Below are 20,274 nucleotides of genomic sequence, written 5' to 3'. Positions count from 1 at the left end.
TTATTTACTGAATCGATTGTAAAGTGTGTCACCAAGCATGATAAACCTAAAAAAGCCTTTGAAAGAAGTTTTAAAGTGGATGTTTACTCCTCATTAATATGGTGCAGAAGTGCATTCTGGGTAATATGTAGCCTGCTTCATGCATCACATTAAACCATTAGAAGAAACCACAGAGAAGATTGCTCCAGAAAGGAGTTATATTCATTATGCTTGTGTTTTGCATAAAAGCGCATTTGAAAAAAACAAGTATAAGACTAAATAACTGTTTAACATTGAGGTTTGTGCTAGAGGGAAGAAAACCAAGCGGCTGCAAAAGACCCGACGCATCAAGTTCATCACATTTAGGATCAATTCTTTGTAATAAATCTTGATATTGTGAGACACTGAAGCTCAGTCGTGTTGAGGACCCTTGAATAGAAATGATTTTTTGGGGAGTAAAGCATAAAGTCAGAATCAGCACAATTTACACCAAAATATACAAAACTATGATATTTTACATTTTGAAGACATTTTACACTGAATTAACCTGATTTATGTTGTTTTTTTAATTTATTCCAGAGATAAAACAAAACTTATTTTGAGCTGGCTGATGGATTAAAGGCTAGAAATTGTTGTGTATTTTTTTTTATACATTTCATTGTGAAAACATTTTAAAAGCTGGAACTATAAAATCTACTTTAATGTGTGAACCTTGTTTCAATATGTTCATTTAGACTGATGCAGTCAATTGATTTAATGAAGTGACTAAACACAACAACTGATTCCTATCATAGTAAATATAGTTTGGTAATTTGAATTAGTTATACAAACACAGATAGAATGACTTAAAAGAAGTTAAATTGTTGTTTTGTCACGTGATACAAATGTCTTCAAAACTCATTTTTTTATTTTCCATTATAATCAAGTTTAGCAGGTTAATCAACACTGACGCTGTTCAGGAAGTCATTGAACATTTAAAAAAAAAACATAGTTTACTATGAAAACAGAACGAAGTAATTAAACAACACGTGATCATCTGCATATAGGTTAAATAGGTTTGCTGTTATATTTATTCCAAATATTTAAAACCAAATATGCAACAAAAGTGTATTTTTTTCTGGTGTTTGATGCATTAAATCCAATGAAAATTCTATTTTCAATGTTGTTTTTTTGAAGGGATGTGGCCACATTACAGAAACTACAATCATAAATCCTAATCTGTGAATGATTCATGTGAATCCAGTGATTTAAATGCTTGTTGCGTCAATTCTTCAAAAAATAAAACTGCTTCAATAACAACGACATTTCAGTCAATATCAAACCTCCTTCATGCGAAATGTGACATACTTTCGGTGACGTGCAGGACCTGGCTGACTTTTCTGAACTTGCAGCTTTGCGGCCTGATAATCCAGCATATTGTGGACAATGAGACGCCACAGCAAACGCCACCTGCGAGGAGCAGCTTAACCGCCGCCTAATTGGTTTTTCAGGAGCCGTTTTTAGCCGCTGGCAGCGACTTGGACAGACGTACGACGAGCGCACTGACTGACGCAACGTTCCCAAGTGCTGGAACGAAACAATCGCTGCAGATTACGGGATGAGACTCGTCCCGCGGCTGCTGGAGGGGAAACTCTCAGATAAAACTCTGTCGATCACAGTCAAAACTAAACAGCAGAAACCTAGTTATAGTTGAGTATAACTGAAAGTGCATGATGGGCTCCTGACGTCTAAAGAGAATAAAGTGTTTTCACAGATGTAGTGCCAGTTTAAGTTGTGATTCTCAGGGTTTTTCTCACTTGTGCTATATATGTGTGTATAAATAAGAATAAACAGCTTGTGGGAAACACAATTGGTTGTTGAGAGGTTGTAATTGGAGCTGATATCTCTGTGGATGTGTCCAGCTGTTATGTAAGGCCAGGAGAGGATGAGAGTAATGAAAGCATGAGGCAGAAACAGGATGAAGGGATTTGTAGGTCTCTGAGCTCGTTTCAGGGCGACGCGGTGGCGAAGCGGTTTGCACTGTCGCCTCAGAGACACAACGTTTATCATGACTGAATAGAAATATAAGACACCGCGAAGCTGCTGCAACTTAAGAGTTTTAGGACATTTTAGTTCGTACTTTAAACTAGTTTATTGTGTCACAATGGAACTGGTGTGGAGCATCTATTTAAACAGTGTTTTGGTTTGTTCTCCCTGACTGTGTGGACGTTTCCTCCTCCAACTGTAAAACAAACGTGTGATTCTAAATTGGCTTCAGGTGTAAATGTGTGTGGTTGTGACGTTTGTTCAGGTATAACTTTCCTCCATTATTGACGATCTGGAATCAGATTTTATTTTGACGAAGGATCAACTTGCTTCTGTCTCAATAATCTGATGATGCTTTTGATTGAAGTCAACTTGAAGTGAACTTTTCATTTTTTTCTTTTCTGTCTGGTCATTCCTTTTCCTGATGAGCAACATGCCTGCAGACGGTTGACTGGCATCATGAGGGCGAATCGGTCGAGGTGACGTTCATCACGTTCGAATCAAAAGTCACAGATTATTACAGCTGGAAGCTTTTTTTTTGTTTTTTTCCGAAGAAAAAGAAAGAAAAAAAAGAAAAAACACGATCATGGTGTTTGCTGGAGATCTGCTGGTTAATCACAACAATAAACGATCTAATAAACATATTACACTAATAGTAATGTTGTTTTTTATTCTCAACAGCAGCAGTTCGTGTTGGTCAGGGACAAACAGGTTAAATCATAACCAAGAACTTTAAGATAAACTTTTTCCTACTTTATTTTTTTTTTTTTTAAAGCAACAAAATAAAAGCCTTCATTATGGGAACGTCTGTATTGATTTTTTTTTTTTTTACAAAACCCAAATAAGCTCAAATATGTGCAACTTTCAACCTTTTTTTTTTTAAACAATTCCCACGTGTGCAGAATCGTTCTGCCGCGTGTAAAATGACAACCAGACATTCATCTTCACGCCGCTTGATTAAACTCCAGGGTCACGAAGGTTGGCGCCGAGGACATCCTGCTCAGATTACAATCCATCACAGGACAAATCACTCGCTCAGATGCTGATTCACCGTCTCAACCTGAAGTCCACGCCTGTGGACGGCGGGCGGAGACGGATGGGGTGGGGGGGTGGGGGGTGTGAAGGGGGGGGGGGCATGCAAACTCCACGCAGAAACTCGGATTCACACTGAAATGGAGATTCTCAGACTGAGTCGAAGGCTCAGCAGCCATTTAAAGGCCCCTGTGAACTATTCAGGGCTGCACAGTCTCTAATCTAAAGCCCATTAAGGCGGCAGGGCCTCCAAGTGCGGCAAACTACCAGTACTCTCATTACTCTCATTATATAGTACTTTTGCTTCCTCTCAGAAATGTGTACAGGTTTTTTTTATACAATCGTCAAATATGCTTTGATTTGAAAATGTCATTTACTGAATAGGATTCCTGCGTTTGACAATAATATTCAGTAAAGTTAAAAAGTAACTAAAACTTTAGCTCCTCTGGAAATTAAAAAAAAGTAGGAAACATGTTGTACTTTTCCGTATACTTGAGTACAAGTTACACCATGTCATCTAACTACTGAGTACGCATTTGAATTGAGATTCAAACTATTTGACTTTGCAGGAAATTAATTTAATTTCATGATGTTTTTAACCATAATGTAAATTATACCTTCTACATTGTCTGAGTAATCTGTTTAAAAAGGAGATATTTTAAGTACATACATTGACATGAATAATACAACATGCATAGAGATTAAAGTTTAATTGAGTCACAAATTCTGTACTTTTTCAAACCCTGCATCAAAAAGTTTCTAAAGATTTGAGATAAACTTAATTTAAAATGTTAATCATGTGAGGAGGATAATTAACGCGTTAACTCTATGACTTACAGTCATTTATGAATTTGAACATCAGTTGTGTTCATTGTTGGTTTTCCGTCTGAAACTTGAACCAAACGTCCCTTTATTTCTGCAAATACGTCTAATTTAAACGGTTATTGTGCGAAAAAGACTCTTACCTGAAGTGAACCGCCGACTTTCATCGTCTTAATCACCACAAACATCCAACTCTGCAGTGAAGCAGCATTTCTCTCCTCCTCTTCTGCAAAACGTGAAAAAGAAAAAAAAATAACTCAGTGACTAAAAGCTTCACATGTTGAGTGCAGTAAGTCGCGGTTTTCTGCTCACATAAGAAGCGGACAGTGTCTCTGACGGCAGCTTCCTCCAAATCCCACCGGCTGTGCGCGTCGCAGCCGCTGCGCACTGCGCGCACTGCGCACCGCGCGCACTGTGCGCAATGTGTCCGAGGCTTTATCCGCATTAGCTGGAATTACAGCGACTGTCTGCAGGAGGCAGAGGAGGTAAATCCACCAGCTCCTCTTGCTCCGCACACACTGCTGAGAGGAGAAGCACACTTCACACAGCCTCGATAAAATGGAGATAATTAGCTTCCTCGGAAGAAGTACAAAGAAAAACAAATCTAATCCAAATCATATCCTCTATTACCAATGACAAAGATGATAAAAATGGCCTTACATTATTAAATAATGAGTATCAGTATAGATTCTTGAGCTACACGGCTGCACAAGTGTATTTATTCTTATTCCATGCTTATAAAACTCCTCAAAAATTGAAATACACTAAATATTATTCAAACTATTGTGATGCAAACTAAATAAACTTGACATAAATCTATATACTAATCTACGAATACAAACACACATCCGTCACATATGCACCGACACTCAAGGTTAAAGCTTCATTCTGCTTGTATATTATACAAATTCTCAGTTTATGTGTGTATTCACACTGGTTGGTGACAATGTTTTGACTGCAGTGTGTTTCAGTGTTACATTTTCACTCAATTAAAATTGTTGTATATTCTATTACACACACGTTATATATTTTTGTAGTTGTTTGGCAATAAATTGCTCATCATCTCTTTCTATAAATATTGTGTGTGTTAAAATTGTACTTTTTAGACTTGAACTGCTGTGAAATTTCAATCCAGATAACTTACTAGAGGTGACAAACTACTAAAAAAAAAAAAGCTTTCTTAAAAGAACTGTATATACATTAAAATGTGTTTCCTGCACACTAAACAGTCACTTTAGGTCATAATTTAAACTTTATTCATCGTGGGCCTGCATGAGTGGATTTATTTCCTCCCACAGACCAAAGAAACACAGTGAAGTGGACAAACAGGGACAGTAGAAGACGATGGAATACATCCCCCAAGTTCCTGAATATTTATGTTGAAAAAGGTTTTATTGAATAAGTGCGTGGATTTGTCTGAGTAACGTCTGTCTCCCTCTGGAGAGCGGCGCAGAACAGACCAACTGACCCAGATTAACATGCCGTGTAATCTGCAGATTAATGCATCAGGGCTCGTCGCCGCTTCACTTTATCGTGGCTGGAGGAGTTTTTAATGACGCTACTTACATCTTTCAGCGGCGCTTCATCCGATTCTCCACACACCTGTAAAATTACTTCTGCTAATTATTTCAGTAGTTCATTTTGTATTCTATACAAGCTGCAGAAGTGCGAGGACGATATTGTTTGTCCCAACACCTCCTGGTCCACCGGTGCCACATGTGGAAAACTGCTTAAACATCAGCAGTTTGCACAGGAATCATTTTTAAACATACACCGGCTTAATACAAGTAATAAGCCCCATTTGTTTAATATTATAGAGCGGTAGTCGGCGGTAATGTTTCAGTAATGTTCAAGGGAGGGTTATTTCCATTTCGAGAACTTTTTAACTTGAAATGGTGAAAAATGAGCAATTATGAGGTTGTTTTTTTTTTTACTTTGCAAGAGATGATTGTATAATTAGCATGCAATGGTTTGAGGGATAAACTGATCATTTGCATGTGTTTTACTGATGTATGACGAGGTCGGAAGAAACTAATTCTGCAAGATTGAATAAAAAATGGTAAGAAAACATTTAAGTCCAAACAGGTTTTAACCCAAATGACAAATAAAGTTTATGTAATTTATTAATACATGGAAACATATTTGAATACAGAGTGAGACTGTCGTTTCTGCAGCATTGTCCTTCTGTGACTTCCAGTCTGACGTCCAGTGGGAAAAAACAGTCATTTCTGCACCACTTCAAGAGCTTCAGGAATCTGAACCCGCCGGTTCCTCTACGAGGCCTGAGCAGCCGGATCACCGCCGGCCTCCGGGCTCTGCTGCTTGACGTACTGCTGCAGCAGCGCCGACAGGTGGGCCGGGTGGCGCTGCAGCATGGAGGCGGTGCGGGCGGTCATGGTGGTCAGCCCGCTGACCAGCTCGCCCTGGATGACGGTCGCAGACGGCAGCTTGGAGTAGCTCACAACGCCCTGCGAGCTCAGCAGCGTGTTTTCGATGCAGGCTCCTGTCGGGACGATTGAGACTGTTGGCGTTTTTTTTTTCCAAATTGCACCACAATGATCCCTCAAGACTGGTCATCAGACGGCAGGTTTTAGATTCTATCAAGGAAATCTCTTTTTTTACCATACAATTACTTTAGAAGTCTAGTATTTCTGAATGTGTCCACTGTTCAACAACAAAGCTTGGAGCGAAAGCTCCGATTCCATTTTTCCCCCCACACCAGATCCAGGCCTCGTTCATATGTGGCATCAATTCTGATATTTTTCCGACTATTTTTTGACAGAATGATCAAAGCTGTGCTCTTTCTTTTTAACTCTCCTTCTTTCCCTCGTCCTGTTGTCGAGATTTTGTCACTCGTATTTAACAACCAGAAAATGAATCTACACACATCAACCAGCGTTGCCAGATCAGGCGGTATCCCCCAATTGAGGAGCCAAAATCTCTTACTTTTTAACTTTGTTTATTTTGTGCTGTTGTGGCGTGTTCGTTGCTACACATATAATAGTTTTAGTGCTTTAACACGATGCCTACAAAGGCTGATATTTATGCTGGTTTTTATTGACGGGTGTGAGTTTTATATTGTTTGAGGTGGAAACAGTGAGTCACATCTGGCAACCCTGATGCTGACCAGCACAGCGTCCATATTTACTTCCATCAACAGCGACTCCTGCTCGTGCAAACAGGAGTTTAGTGCTATAATGAATGCTAATTATAAATAGCCTGCATCAGCTGTAACTGATTTTATTTAAAAAACGATCCGTTTCCATCGTGTCGCTGCCATAATTACATTTTATCTGCTGTAACGGAGCTGCTGGATCAAAGCAGGAGATAAACGTACCGAGCAGCGTCATCTGTGGGCTGGACCTCAGAGCCGCCAGCATCTCCTTCACCTTCGTCTTCTCACTGACCAGCAGCACGGTGGGGCCGATGAACAGAGGAGCCATGTTACTGTAGACGGAGTCTCTGACGAACGACAGCGTCACCTGATGACAAGATCAGACCGAGTCGGGAAAAGAAGGGAGCAGGAAGTGTTGCCGACATTCTGCAGATTCAACCCCCATCCCCCCCCCCACCACCCCCGACTCACGGCGAGTCTCGTCGGCTTTACCTGGTTGGGGAAGAACTTGACGGAGATGCCGTGTTTATGGAGTCTGTGCTTGAACATAATCATGTCTTCAGAATTGCTGTTGTTGTTCTGGACCACGGCGATCATTTTACTATCCTCAAACAACTTCTTCAAATTTCTCTTCAGGATTGCCATGAGAGGAGTGTCCTGCAAGAAGACAAGAAGAGACAATGTCTCACAACAAGGCACCAACAAGATAATCACATCATGTGATTCAATAGCCGCTGAAGTCTTTATTCGGGAGCCATAAAAGTAGAAATAGTAGGAGGATGTGCTGCTACTTTCAACACTAAAGGAAATGTTAAATGTGAAAATTAACACTCAAAACAACCAGAGAGAGACAATGGTTTAAAAGTGACACAAAATGATCACAGACAAAGCAAAAACACAAAAAGAAGAAAATAATAGCAGAAAAAGACACAGAATAACCAACAAGAGCAAATGGAGAGCTCTGATGTCCGCCCAAGGTTGATCTCAACTCAGAAAAGAAAAAAAAGTTTCGACCGAGAAATAAACAGTCATCAGCAAAGAGACAAAGACACAAAACAACAACAACAAAAACATACAGAACAGGTTATTGATCAGAAAAGGACTAAATATGTACAAACTTTTGAAGTCTTCAATAAGAGAAAAGATGTATTTCGTGAGAAGATGAGCATAAAAACAGACAGCTGCCAAAGGGACAATACGACAAACACACTGGCACGAGATAAAAAAACAAAACAAACATTAATCATAGGAGAAATAGAAAATATAATCACAGTGACACACGAGCCGCATTACCACCACAAAGGTACACTAATTGATAAACACATACAAAATTATCGTGTGTGTGTGTGTGTATGTTTGTGTGTGTTACCTCCTGCTGAGTCAGCCTCTCTCTCGGGTAGGCGTCCAGCGGAGCGGCCCTCGGGGGAGGGATGTACTCTGTTACCGCGAGGAGCTTCTGTTTGAGGATGTGAACGGGTCTCCGGTGCCGCGTGACGGCCTTGGAGCCGTGCCGGACACTCTGGGTGAGGGGAACCCATCCTGAGACACACAACAGCCGGTTAAAGCATCCGGAGCGGCCGCCGCCGCTGAAACATCCAGCAAAACAAACACAACCGGAAGCAGGAAGTGAAGCAGACTAAAGCAGCTGCTCCTCAATGAAAACGTGCAACTAAAACATAGAGAAAGACTGTGTTTTAAATTAAATAAAGGATTTCATTTACCCTGTTTCGGTAGAAACTTCACACACAAGGTCGCCGCCATGTTGGACAGGAAACACGTGGTGAGTGACGTCAGGATGGAAAATGCTGCGTTCACGGTCGTCAGCTAAACGAAATGATTGATTGCCGTACTATTAATTGTCACTATTATTATTATTATTATTGTTATTATTACTATTAAAGTTTAATATATATCAGAATTTGTAGGTTTAATTACGAGTTATGTTAAAAAATATGCATCGAGGTTCTTTACTTCAGCATTAATTTAAAACAAGATACGGAAGTAAACTTTAACAGGTTAGCCTGAACGCACCGTGACGTGCTTTTGTGTAGTTTTCACGTTTTACGCGTTTAAATAAAACCTGCTGCACCGACTGCTGTTTTTTTCTCACCTTTCAGGTGGTACGTTGTAAAAATACAATCTTAAAATTAGTTTGCGTTGCAACATCTGGTTACAAAAGTCGGAGGTTTTCATAACATCTTACGTAAAGTGACATGCGTCGTTACGTCGGTGTGCAGCATGAGGCGCATCCTCAGTGCGGCGTTATTCCGCCAAATCGGCAGATTGGGATTAAATCCACTCTCTCATGAACCTTTGGCAGCGGGGAAAAGGAGCGTTATTGGCCTGAAGTTCTGCAGCGAAGCGACGAGCGGAGGAAGCAGCACCATGGACCTGAGCAACATGAGGAAGAAGTACAAGGGAGACGAGGAGGTAGGAGGAGGTCAAGTCCTGGATCAATCTCCAGGTCCTGGATCACCCTCTCCAGGTCCTGGAATACCACCTCCAGGTCCTGGAGCACGCTCTCCAGGACCCACTTAATCCAAGGTGCACAGGTCCAAATCTAAGGGATCTCCATGCTGAGCGACCTGCAAGGTCACAATACAATAAACCCACAACGGATGTTTTCAGGCTGTCATAATGACACATCTGGACAGTTATTAGAGAAAGCTGATGTTTTCAAGACCTCCACGTGTTTGTTTACTTTTTTAGAAATATATATACCCTGAATCTGAAGATGAAAATCAGTTTCATGTGTTTTTAATAATGAAATGTCATATAGTGATGCTCAGGTGTGTGTGAGTGTGTGTGTGAATGCTGGATCTGCGTCTGGGACTAAACCTGCTGTGTTTCGTGTGCAGTGCTTCGAGGAGAGTCAGTTGGCGTCTCTGGACCCCATCACGCAGTTTGGAAACTGGTTCGACGAAGCCACAAAGTGTCCCGAGATCGGCGAAGCCAACGCCATGTGCATAGCCACGGCAACCAAGTGTGTGAGCCGAACAAAAAAAGAAGAAGAAGTTTTATCGTCGTCGCGTGGGACGGTTTTTCACGGGTTTGTGTTTGTGCACAGGGACGGACGGCCCTCGGCTCGGATGGTCCTCCTCAAGGGTTACAGCCACGAAGGTTTCCGCTTCTTCTCAAACTACGAGAGCAGAAAAGGTTCAGAGCTGGTGAGGAACGCCTCATGACATCATAACGTCATGACACCCCGCCGCCTCTCTGCAGACGTCGGTTTCTGCACCATCCACTACTTTGGTTCAAATCCAGCCTCGTCCATAGACATTAAAACTAATGACACACAAACTGAACGTGTTTCAAAATGTAAATGGAACACTGAATATAAGACAGAATTGTTTTTTTTTTCATCCAAACAATCAAATATAAAATTAAATATTGTCTTTACTGATGTCCTGAATTATTTTTTTCATCTGTTGTCTTTTCCCGTCTTAAAAAGTGTTTTTTTTTCTCTATCTTAAAAGCCTGTGTTAAAAGGCTATTATTTAAAACTCTTAGTTTCATTGAGACCTTTAAAAGTTCACGTTTGTGCTCCACAGGAGAGTAATCCTCACGCCTGCCTGGTGTTCTACTGGGAGCCTCTGAACCGACAGGTACAGCAGCTCTAATGGCCCCACTGAGGCTTCCCCTCGTCAACCAGATCTGTCTTTTCTCCTCCGCGAGGCTCAGTTCGGTTTTGTTTCACGCAGATTCGGATCGAGGGCTCGGTGGAGCGGATCCCTTACCAGAGCTCCTGCGACTACTTCCACTCCCGGCCGAAGAGCAGCCAGATCGGAGCCGTCGTGAGCCGACAGAGCACTCCGGTGCCCGACAGAAACGTAAGAGACACCCGGTTTATTGACGTGAGATACAATCTGAGGTGTCGAGGTGGAGACCTAATCCGACCTCCTGGTTTCTTGCTTCAGTACCTCAGGCAGAAAAATGCAGAGCTGGAAGAGAAGTACCAGGATACAGAGGTGCCGATGCCCGACTACTGGTGAGCGTCACTTCTACTCAAACGTCCACTTTATTTATGAAATCTAAACGTAAAGTGTCTTCCTCCACTGACTGATGTAATGTCAGTTAAGATCCAGATTATAGAGCATCTTCCTCCTCTAACATCACATTATAGAGCCTCTTCCTCCTCTCACATCAGATTCTAGAGCATCTTCCTCCTCTAACATCCAGATTATAGAGCGTCTTCCTCCTCTAACATCCAGATTATAGAGCATCTTCCTAATTTTTGAGTATGTAATAAAAACAGTGCCTCACATTTCCTTCACAAGAACAACTTAACTTTCTTAACTTACCCTCAGGAAACATTAGTACAGATATATTTGTCAATGTGAATTATTTTTAAAAAAAAAACAACAACAAAAAAAATAACAGCTGTAAAAACAAAATAGCAGCTTTTATATCCACAATGAAACATGTGAAGAAAAAGTGTGTAAAGCGTTGTTTCAACCCGCTGCGGCGGCAAAAACACTGTTGACGACACCGTGTCCTGTCCTGTGCCGTCAACAGGGGCGGCTACATCGTGAAGCCTCATTACATAGAGTTCTGGCAGGGACAGACCAACAGACTGCACGATCGCATCGTCTTCACCCGGCCCAAGGACGGCGAGTCGGAGCCCGCAGCGTTTCAGCACGCCGCCGAGGGAGGCTGGGTGTACCAGAGACTGTCTCCGTGAGAGGAACGAGACGGGAAGAACTGAGAAGGACTGAAATCTCATCTCGAATTACTGATTTAACTATCATATGTACCTCATTGACACGGACTCGTCTGACGTGTAGCTGTGTGTAACCGTGGATTACTGGATTAGAAAAGAAAAAAAAACACAACCTTTCTGTACTGCAACTTTACATTTGTCATAAGTTGTGAAGAAAAATTGTCCCGAAAGAGACACGGGAGCAGAGTTCACCAGGTCCATGGAATAATGATTGACAGGCGGTGAACGGCGCTGTCACTGACCTGCAGGACACGAAAGCTAAAAAAAAAAAGCACAAACTACCTTGTCGCCGTTAGCAATTCTACCAGTGATGTAACCACATGGGATTTAATTCTATAATCTCAATACATTCTGCTACATGGTTTAATCTTGTGCTACCAACAGAAAAAAAACTAAGTCGATTACATTTAGATTGATAATGAGTGTCTAGTGTTGTTGTATGGCGTGGGCCATATGGTCACATGACCTTCTTGATCTGCACCTTCTCAGTCATGTTTGAAGTTTACTTGAATATTCTCATAAAGTGGATTAAATAATAGAAACGTCGTGTGACTTTACATCAGGTTTTGAAAGGTTAAAGTACAATTCACTCCCTGTAAAATAACGTATCCTGTCATAATAGTCTACAAACAGTCTTAAATTCAACGTGAATTAACTGTATTGGTCTAATATATGAAGCAATGAATCTTAAGTGGGGTCAAAAAAATGATGTTGAAAGAGTGGCTGGTGTTAATTGTGCCAATTATTGTGTGTACTGTTTGCAAAATGAACTTAATTGAATTTTTAAAGTTAAGTATAAATAAAGTTTAATTTTTACTCAAACTGTTTGATTTTTTTTTTAATGTGTAGTGTGTCACATCAAGGAAGTCGCCAGTTAACACGGGGAACCAGTTCATCCGTAACACCGGTGCAGTGCTCTATATCCTGCTATATCTGACATAAAACGCCACACAACAGACATAAGATAGAAACAAGACCACTAAGACAAATTAACTGATATACTTTGAATAAATCGCTTTCCTCGAGTAATAAAAAACCAGAACGACGTTGTGAAAATCACATGTTGGCTAAAAAATAAGTTAACCAACGCTAGCGGACATCATAATTAGTGACATAACGTCAAGTAGACGTATTAAACTTCTCTAAAAGCAAGGTCTCGTGGAATATTCATCATCTTTAAATGTGTGGAAGTGCTCTGACATTATATTATCATATCTTACCTGGTTGTTTATTTATGTTCAACGCGGTGCAGCATGTAAAGTGTCCGACAGTGCTGCTGTGACGGTGAAGGAGGGTTCCTACCGAGGGACCGTCACGTTATCAACGTCTACCTTTGACTTTTGACCTCCGACTCATTTCATTTTAGGAGGAAAATAGTGAATTCAAAATTAAATTCCTCCTAAATTAATTGTTTGGATTTTTTTTGTTGCCACAAATCAAAATATAATAATAATAATAATTAAAAAAAAAAGATAAAACCTGATCATAAATGTACTTTCTTTCATAGAACCTGATGTTTTGCGAGCAGACATCGGCACCTTGACAATTACAAGCAGTAAAGTCGACAAAGTGAAATTGGACTGATGCTTTAACAGCTGTTTGGTGGTTTTTATGAATGGCTGAATGAGTGCGTGCGCTGACATAAGGAATGCTGTAACACAAAAGGTGGCAGCAGCACGACACGGGGGTCAAATATCAGTGTCTGCTTACAGTTGCCATGTCAACACAGCTCAAAACTTCAGGCTATTTACATAACCCTGCTTCTCTGAACAGCTCGGCGGAGTTTGGAAACTGCAATATCACCAAAATCAACCTGCGTAAACCATCAACATGTTAAAACACACGTCTGTGTGACGTACAAATACAAAGAGCGGCTTTATATCAACACCTTATGTTTATTAGAAACAAGGAGGATTCTAGAAAAACAATAAAACAACTTTTTTGTGTGTGTTTTTTTTAACATACATTGGCTCTAAAAGGTTTTATTTGTAGTTAATCAGTAATCCACACTTCACCTTGTACCTTTTGGAGCCACTGCATGTGGAGTTTCCACCACAATAAATCACATGCAAGCAATAAATCAATTTCTTATTTTTTTTTTTCCAACTCCACTTGAAAAGTGACGGTACTTTCTTCACATGAACGTGCAAAAGAAAAGAAAAAAACCTAAACAATGAATAAAAACATCTCTATGTTTGTATATCAGTAAAAATAAAAACCTTCATTACAGAAATTTTCCCTCTTGACAGTTGAGGGTCGTTTTGTTGTTTATCTCATTTAACTTTTTTCTTATATAAAACAACAGTGCAGCACAAAAAAGGGTCATTTGAACAAAAAAAAAAAAACGAAAAACATCTCCAGTGCTTTGTTTAATCTCCTCTGCTTTCGTGTGTAAATGTTGTTTGCCGATGACGTGTTTGTTTCGCAGTGAGTCCGCTGGCCCGCCGAGAAACTCGCGTTGTAGTGCAACATGCAGTTGTCTGCATGTGTCGGAGTCTCCAAGCTTTTCATGACACTCGTACCGTCAAGTGTGGGGCTTTTTTTCCGGCATTGGTCAGTTCTTTTTGTGGTTCTCGTCACTGAGCTTGTGCTCGCCGTACAGGTTGGGGTTCTCAGCCAGCGTGGCTCGGACCTTCTTCTTCTCCTTGAAGCGGCCGGAGTGGGAGACCTTGACGTGGCGGCCCTTGGTGGCAGATTTATCCACGATCTTCTCCAGCCGGGCGTTGAACTGGCTGTCCGTTTGGTCTGCGACGGCGGCGGCGGCGGCAGCAGCAGCGGCGGTGGCGTTGCAGCCCGGGTGCTCCTTGTTCCCCGTGTTGCTGCCGTACTCGGCCGGGATCTCGTACAGGACTTTAGGTTCAGATTTCTTCTTGCGTGAGAAGGTCAGCCTCCACCAGCTCGGGTCGGCCATGGCACCGGCAGAGAGCGGACGGACCTGCAGGGACCAGGACGCACAGTTCAACACACGTCCAAACATCTCACAGGAATGTGCATGAATCAGGAGCAGTAACATTAAAATGAACACATCTAAATTAAGGGCACATTTTAAAAACAGAGTTGTAAAAATGATTTTGAAGAAACTCTAAATGAATGAAAAACTTCCAATGCAGCTGAGGGCAGAAAACTGACATGATATTAATATTAATTAAGATGTTAGTGAATGTCAGAGTGATATAGCAGGATGTAATTTATAAAGATATTTTTGCTATAAGTTGAAAAAATATTTGTAAAAATGTTGTTTTTTTAATTTCTGAATTGTTCTTAAAAAAAACAACAATTTAAACCAACTGACGTGTGCAGCAGGTTCGAGCTCACTGTTGCACTTTGCATGTTGGAAATGAAGGTTTTGATGAAGTTCTGCTGACCGGCTGGGTCACGGAGGCCAAAACGTTCTCAGCAGAACCGGTTCTTAGACAGCAGGCAGAAGCCGCGTCTCTGACTTCTCGCCATCTCCACGATGAGGAGAGTCCAGCCCGACGGGGGAAGCAACACCTGACACTCCGCTGCCGGCAGGTGAATTAATAATCGCCCCGGCAGGCTCCTCTTTCACTGCCGTGTGATCTGATATGAAACCAGAAAACAGAGGAGCAACTGGTCGTCTGGGTTTTTAGAATCGTCGCCGCCGAGGAAGAGCCACAACGGGAACGGAGAATGTGTGAATATTGTGTCTGTCCGGTTTCAGCTGAGTCGTCAATCCTCGTCACCACGCGACTCAAACATTTTGTTTTCTGTCAAAACCACATGAGCTGGACAAAGGACGGGTTTATGATGGGAGTCGAACACGAAACTGTCCTACTGTCTACAGCAGCTGCACCTTGAACTCATGATTCAATAAATCCATTGACACAAATATCAAACCCGTCCGTTGCTACAACAGCGACCCGGGTTTGTCTGGAAAACACAACGGGACGAAGCTTTTATCTACGTGGGTTTTAAAGGTGCGGTGCAGTGGGAAGCCTTGGCGGGGCTGGAAGAGGAAGAGCTCGTCTGTTCCAAAGTGCAGCAGTACGAACCGACAAACAACGAGAAACCCAACGGCTTTAAGAACAATACGGCCGACAAAAACACACCTGAGGCCCAATCTAATGCGGATGATAAACAGAATTAAGGACCTGTATTGTCTGAGGAAACCAGAGATTTGAGGGGAAAAAAACCCACATAAACACAAGAAGAACCAGCAAAACTGCAGGACTCCAGATGATTCCTGGGCTGTTGTTGAGTTTTTGTCATGGAACTTTAAATATTTACTTCGGTGCAGCGGTTTGCCCTGCTGCATCACATTGTGTCCACCATGGTTCGATTCCAGTTTTTCTGCGTGACACTTCTATGAGTACGTTTGTCAGATAAGATAAGATAAGATAAGATAGGCCTTTATTGATCTCACAGTGGAGAAATGTACTTGTTACATTCTGCTCTTAAGGACACACATGAGTAGGAAAGACAAGAAATGTGCAAACAGTTAGATAAGAATAGAGGAATCTTATATACAATGACTATCAAGAACTCTAAGGGCCAAAAGTATTTACAGTAAAAAGTTATAATAAATAAAATAAAATACAAATATGAAATAAGATAAAAATCACAAACTATGATAAAGTATAATAAGTTCTAAGGGGAGCAAAGTATACAGTAAGATGAAATACAAGGAAATTAAACTATGATGGGGGTGCGATGTCGACATATTTCTACATTTAGAGATGTCAGGCGATGAGTTTGATGAAACGCGGATGGATCTGACTTATTGTCTTTTGGAAAATAAATATATAAAATAAAGCTTTGTGTTGTCCTCTCCTCCATGTTTCCAAAATCAAGTGATCAAAACACTTTTTCTGAGGTATCACTTCTCTGTAGAAAAACTGGAGGAACAAGGCTACAAAACACAAAGTGAATCCTTCTCGTTCCCTCCAGTCGCTTTAAGATGTTGAAATGCAGGAATCGACGATACTGAGAAGGGATTTGTGAGCTGGAATCGACTCCCCGAACAAGATGGACAATGGTTGGAATTCATAAAAGTCAACATTTTATCGTTGTTATCGCGAAACGTGAAGTTGCTGATTAAACTTAAGGTATAAAGTTCATTTCTTCAAGCTGCACCTTTGTCAACACAGGCTCTCATTCAAGGTTTTGAGAAACTCAAACACGTGAAAACGAGCCGAAACGTTCCCGGGTTACAGCGGAGCTGAAAAACCGCGATAGCCTCTTATGAGCCCTTGTTTGACTTGGAACGCAGCTTGTAAACTGGGCTTTTAACAGCCTTTTAACAAAAGCTGATTTCTCTTTTATCGGCGCTGGCAGGAAAGAAAAAGAGCCACGCCAGTCCTCCTTTCTCGTGTGGTCACTTTATCGCCAGGCACCTATGCAAATAAAGAGCCCCGGCCCTGTTCAGGGAAACACTTTTATCTGGAGCCACGTGACGTTTGGCAGCTGGGATCGTCCGTGCCAAGGTTTCACAATACACACACACACACACACACACGCTTTTATGATTTAAGATGCTTTCAATAAAGTCTCGACGGCACATTTGATATCAAGGCTTGTGTTCGTTGACTTAGTGGGTTGATTCTAGGTCTGAATGACCTGATGTGGACTGACGCTCAGGCAACAGATCGTTTCTGAAGAAGCTTTTAAGATAAGCTCTCTCTATATATATATATATATATAAGTGTAGCTTCTTCTTGTGCAACTTCTTTCTGATAGACCTGTCTTGGAGGACAGACTTAAAACCTCATCTGGATGCAGAATCTCATCTTTATATTTCTACATTTAGAGATGCCAATAAAAAATTTTTTTTAACTAGTTTTACCACAAACCCAAAAGAAGAAGTTTCATTGGCACAACCCACAAATAGCATTCCAAATCACTGTCAAAAAGCCATATTGTTCGTGTGCAATTAACCTCTCTGACCTGTGCAACATTACAAATCTGCTAGCTTTTAAGATGCTCGCTTTCTTATTTTATTTAATTTACTTCTTTATTTGTTCACTCTTGATGTCTCTTATGTTTCGCTCGTTGCCCACCGAGAATAAATAAAGTTGTTTTTTTTCCGATTCTGATTCTGATATTTCACCAACAGATTTTTCAGAAATAATGTTTTGAGTGAAACATTAGCGGAGTTGTTGCTTGTGTCAGATCTGTAGGTTGGAAATTATAACGGTGCACGAAACTGCTTTGAAAAACTTTTGTTCCTGAAGTTATGTAATTTTCTTGAATTGTGAATTGAACCTGGAGACGGGGGTTAATAGGTAAAGTGTTTGCAGAAGGCATTATGAACACTTTCAAACAGACTCCCACACTGAAAGTTTTACCGAGGTTTTGTCAGTGAATTTGTCCTATTTTGCAACTTTTCTCAGAAGATTTCATCCTGATGTCGAAAAGTAAAAAACGAGCCGGATCTTGGTCGAAAATTAAGTCTCTGAGTTCGATGACCTGATCGTGAAATGAACCGATTCTCAGGAGATTCGGACTCGGACTGTAATCGTGACGTTCATCGCCACGACAACGGGGCCGGCGGCTCCATTTCAAACATTTGCAGAGCATTTGCATGAAGCTGCTGACTGTCACCGAGAAGTTTCTGCTGAGCGACGGGACGAGGCAGCACTTTCACACACACACACACACACACACACACAACCACACACACACACACACACACACACACACACACACACACACACACACACACACACACACACACACACACACACCTCTGTGACTGTGTTTGACTGAGACGTGACCTTTGAGACACAACCTGTTGACACACCGGAGGCCCTGCGGCGGCTCATTTTTAATAAGTTACCTTGTTATTGTGTCATGTGCAGGCGAGCCGCCCGGCCGAGCCTCACAGATCACAGGGAACATTCAGGAATCACTAATCCGCCTGCAGGGACCTTCAGCCCATCTGACGTTTGAGCGGAACGACCGCGAGACTCTCAGGCTTTCCTCTCCTGTGTCGGACTCACAACCGACCCACAACCACAAAGTCAGACGAGCTGACTGATAGACGTTGCGGCCTTTTAACCAGATTTCAATATAAATGGGTCATAATTGTTGCTTTGTGATAAAAAAAAAAAAAAAAAAAAAGGTGCCGAAACTTTCCAGCTGACTCAGAAACAGAATCTGTGAAGCAGGCAAAGATGAAGCGAAACCCAGATCTGGATCACGAAACCTGGACTCTTTCAAATAGACTCAAACTAAAACGCATAAAACTTTTAAAAAAAAAGTACAAACAGATTCCAAACCCAGACTTTTAAAACTCGACTGAATTATTGACGTCACATGTATTCGTTTTTTTTAAAACTGATGGAAACATTTTACATTACAGCAGAATTTACACTTGAACAATTCTCAAAACTAAAACAGTCACTTATTCAATATCATACCTCTTATTTTAATTCATTTGTTAGCATCTGTAAAGACCTTTGAATGACTTTGTGCCTCAGCATGTTCATACTCTTGAACGTTAGAGTGAAATAAGTAAGATCATTTTATAGAATCTTGTATTTTCTTTACAATAACATTTACGTTTGCGGTAGTTCGGAGGAATACATCTTGTGTTACATGATTAGGCTGAACTTCAAGAAGACTCACAAGACAATGTCTTCCAAAGGGAATTTTTTTTCAGTTAGAAACCTCCACATGTAAAGAGCAATGTAGTGTATATCCCCAGATTATTAGAATTTAATGATTTAAAAAAAGGCAAAGTGTCTTTTTGTTCCAGAAACGTTCACTTTGTACAGAATGGGACTTTTACTTTGTCAAATTACAAATAAAATCTAATGTTTTGTTATTAAGCAGCTTTGATATTATGCAGCTGTCAGAGTGCAGCACATGAACGCTTTTAGACTGAAAATCAGAAATGTGTTTTTAATTCTGCATTTTGTTTCCTGGAGATAAACTCCCTGGGGCAGAATATTCGTAGAGACATAGGCTATTATTTTTCTTACCTTGTGGACGGGGAGTTTTCTGAATGAGACTCTCTCACATGTGAAGCTTCACCATGCTGGAAAACTCCTTTTCCTCCTTTTCCTCCTCTTTCTCTTCTGCTCTTCCGTCCTGTAAAGTCGTCCTCCTCTTCAGGTGATCGTGAACAGGTGCAGCATCACTCTGCCTCTCGCCCTCACCTTGTTCCTGTACTCCTCTCGAGCACACACCCTCTCCACACACACGCACACACACACACACACACCCACACACACACACACACACTCTCGCTCTCTCTCTCTACCTTTTCCTCTGTTTGTCATCATCAAGATTTCACAGTTAAATTAGACACTTTAAAAACAAAAAAACAAAATGTTAACTTCATTGTTGTGTTTGGTTTCAGGTTTAATCCTCTTTCTAATGTCTGCTTTGCAGAGATCTTTGTCACTGCATGACGCTTCAGGGAAACAGACACACAAACAGTTGTTTTGCATGTGCTGTATAAAATCAGGGGCAGTGGCTGGAGGCTCACTTTGCAAGTTTTGGTCGCCATTCAAATGAGCTCAAATAGAGAGAACTAGAACAAGAACTATTTATTTGTTTGGTAAATATTCATTCATTTATTTGTTTGTTTGTTTATTTATTTATTTATTTATTTATT

The 20,274-nt window shown here is 41.0% G+C and overlaps 3 protein-coding genes across 3 annotated transcripts; 1 reads left to right on the top strand and 2 right to left on the bottom strand.

Annotated features, from left to right (window-relative positions):
* Positions 1–5,982: 5,982 nt before the first annotated feature.
* mrpl10 (mitochondrial ribosomal protein L10) lies at positions 5,983–8,745 on the bottom strand. The gene is made up of 5 exons (XM_080517449.1): positions 8,695–8,745; positions 8,343–8,512; positions 7,466–7,630; positions 7,196–7,340; positions 5,983–6,361 (listed from the first exon to the last, which is right to left on the bottom strand). Exons 1-5 carry the CDS (start codon positions 8,732–8,734, stop codon positions 6,132–6,134), a joined length of 750 nt encoding a protein of 249 aa, XP_080373575.1. The 5' UTR covers positions 8,735–8,745; the 3' UTR covers positions 5,983–6,131.
* Positions 8,746–9,215: 470 nt separating this feature from the next.
* On the top strand, positions 9,216–12,449 carry pnpo (pyridoxamine 5'-phosphate oxidase). Its single transcript, XM_080516911.1, has 7 exons — positions 9,216–9,403; positions 9,832–9,956; positions 10,041–10,140; positions 10,525–10,578; positions 10,675–10,803; positions 10,891–10,961; positions 11,489–12,449. The coding sequence occupies exons 1-7, from the start codon at positions 9,359–9,361 to the stop codon at positions 11,652–11,654; spliced, it is 690 nt and encodes a 229-aa protein (XP_080373037.1). The 5' UTR covers positions 9,216–9,358; the 3' UTR covers positions 11,655–12,449.
* A 1,618-nt stretch (positions 12,450–14,067) lies between these two features.
* Positions 14,068–19,766, bottom strand: prr15lb (proline rich 15 like b). Its single transcript, XM_080517559.1, has 2 exons — positions 19,637–19,766; positions 14,068–14,628 (listed from the first exon to the last, which is right to left on the bottom strand). Exon 2 carries the CDS (start codon positions 14,602–14,604, stop codon positions 14,248–14,250), a length of 357 nt encoding a protein of 118 aa, XP_080373685.1. The 5' UTR covers positions 14,605–14,628; positions 19,637–19,766; the 3' UTR covers positions 14,068–14,247.
* Between the last annotated feature and the right edge of the window lie 508 nt (positions 19,767–20,274).

The sequence above is a fragment of the Blennius ocellaris genome (genome assembly GCF_963422515.1).
Source record: "Blennius ocellaris genome assembly, chromosome: 21".
Classification (NCBI taxonomy): domain Eukaryota; kingdom Metazoa; phylum Chordata; class Actinopteri; order Blenniiformes; family Blenniidae; genus Blennius; species Blennius ocellaris.
This window is presented reverse-complemented; position numbering and strand designations above follow the sequence as displayed.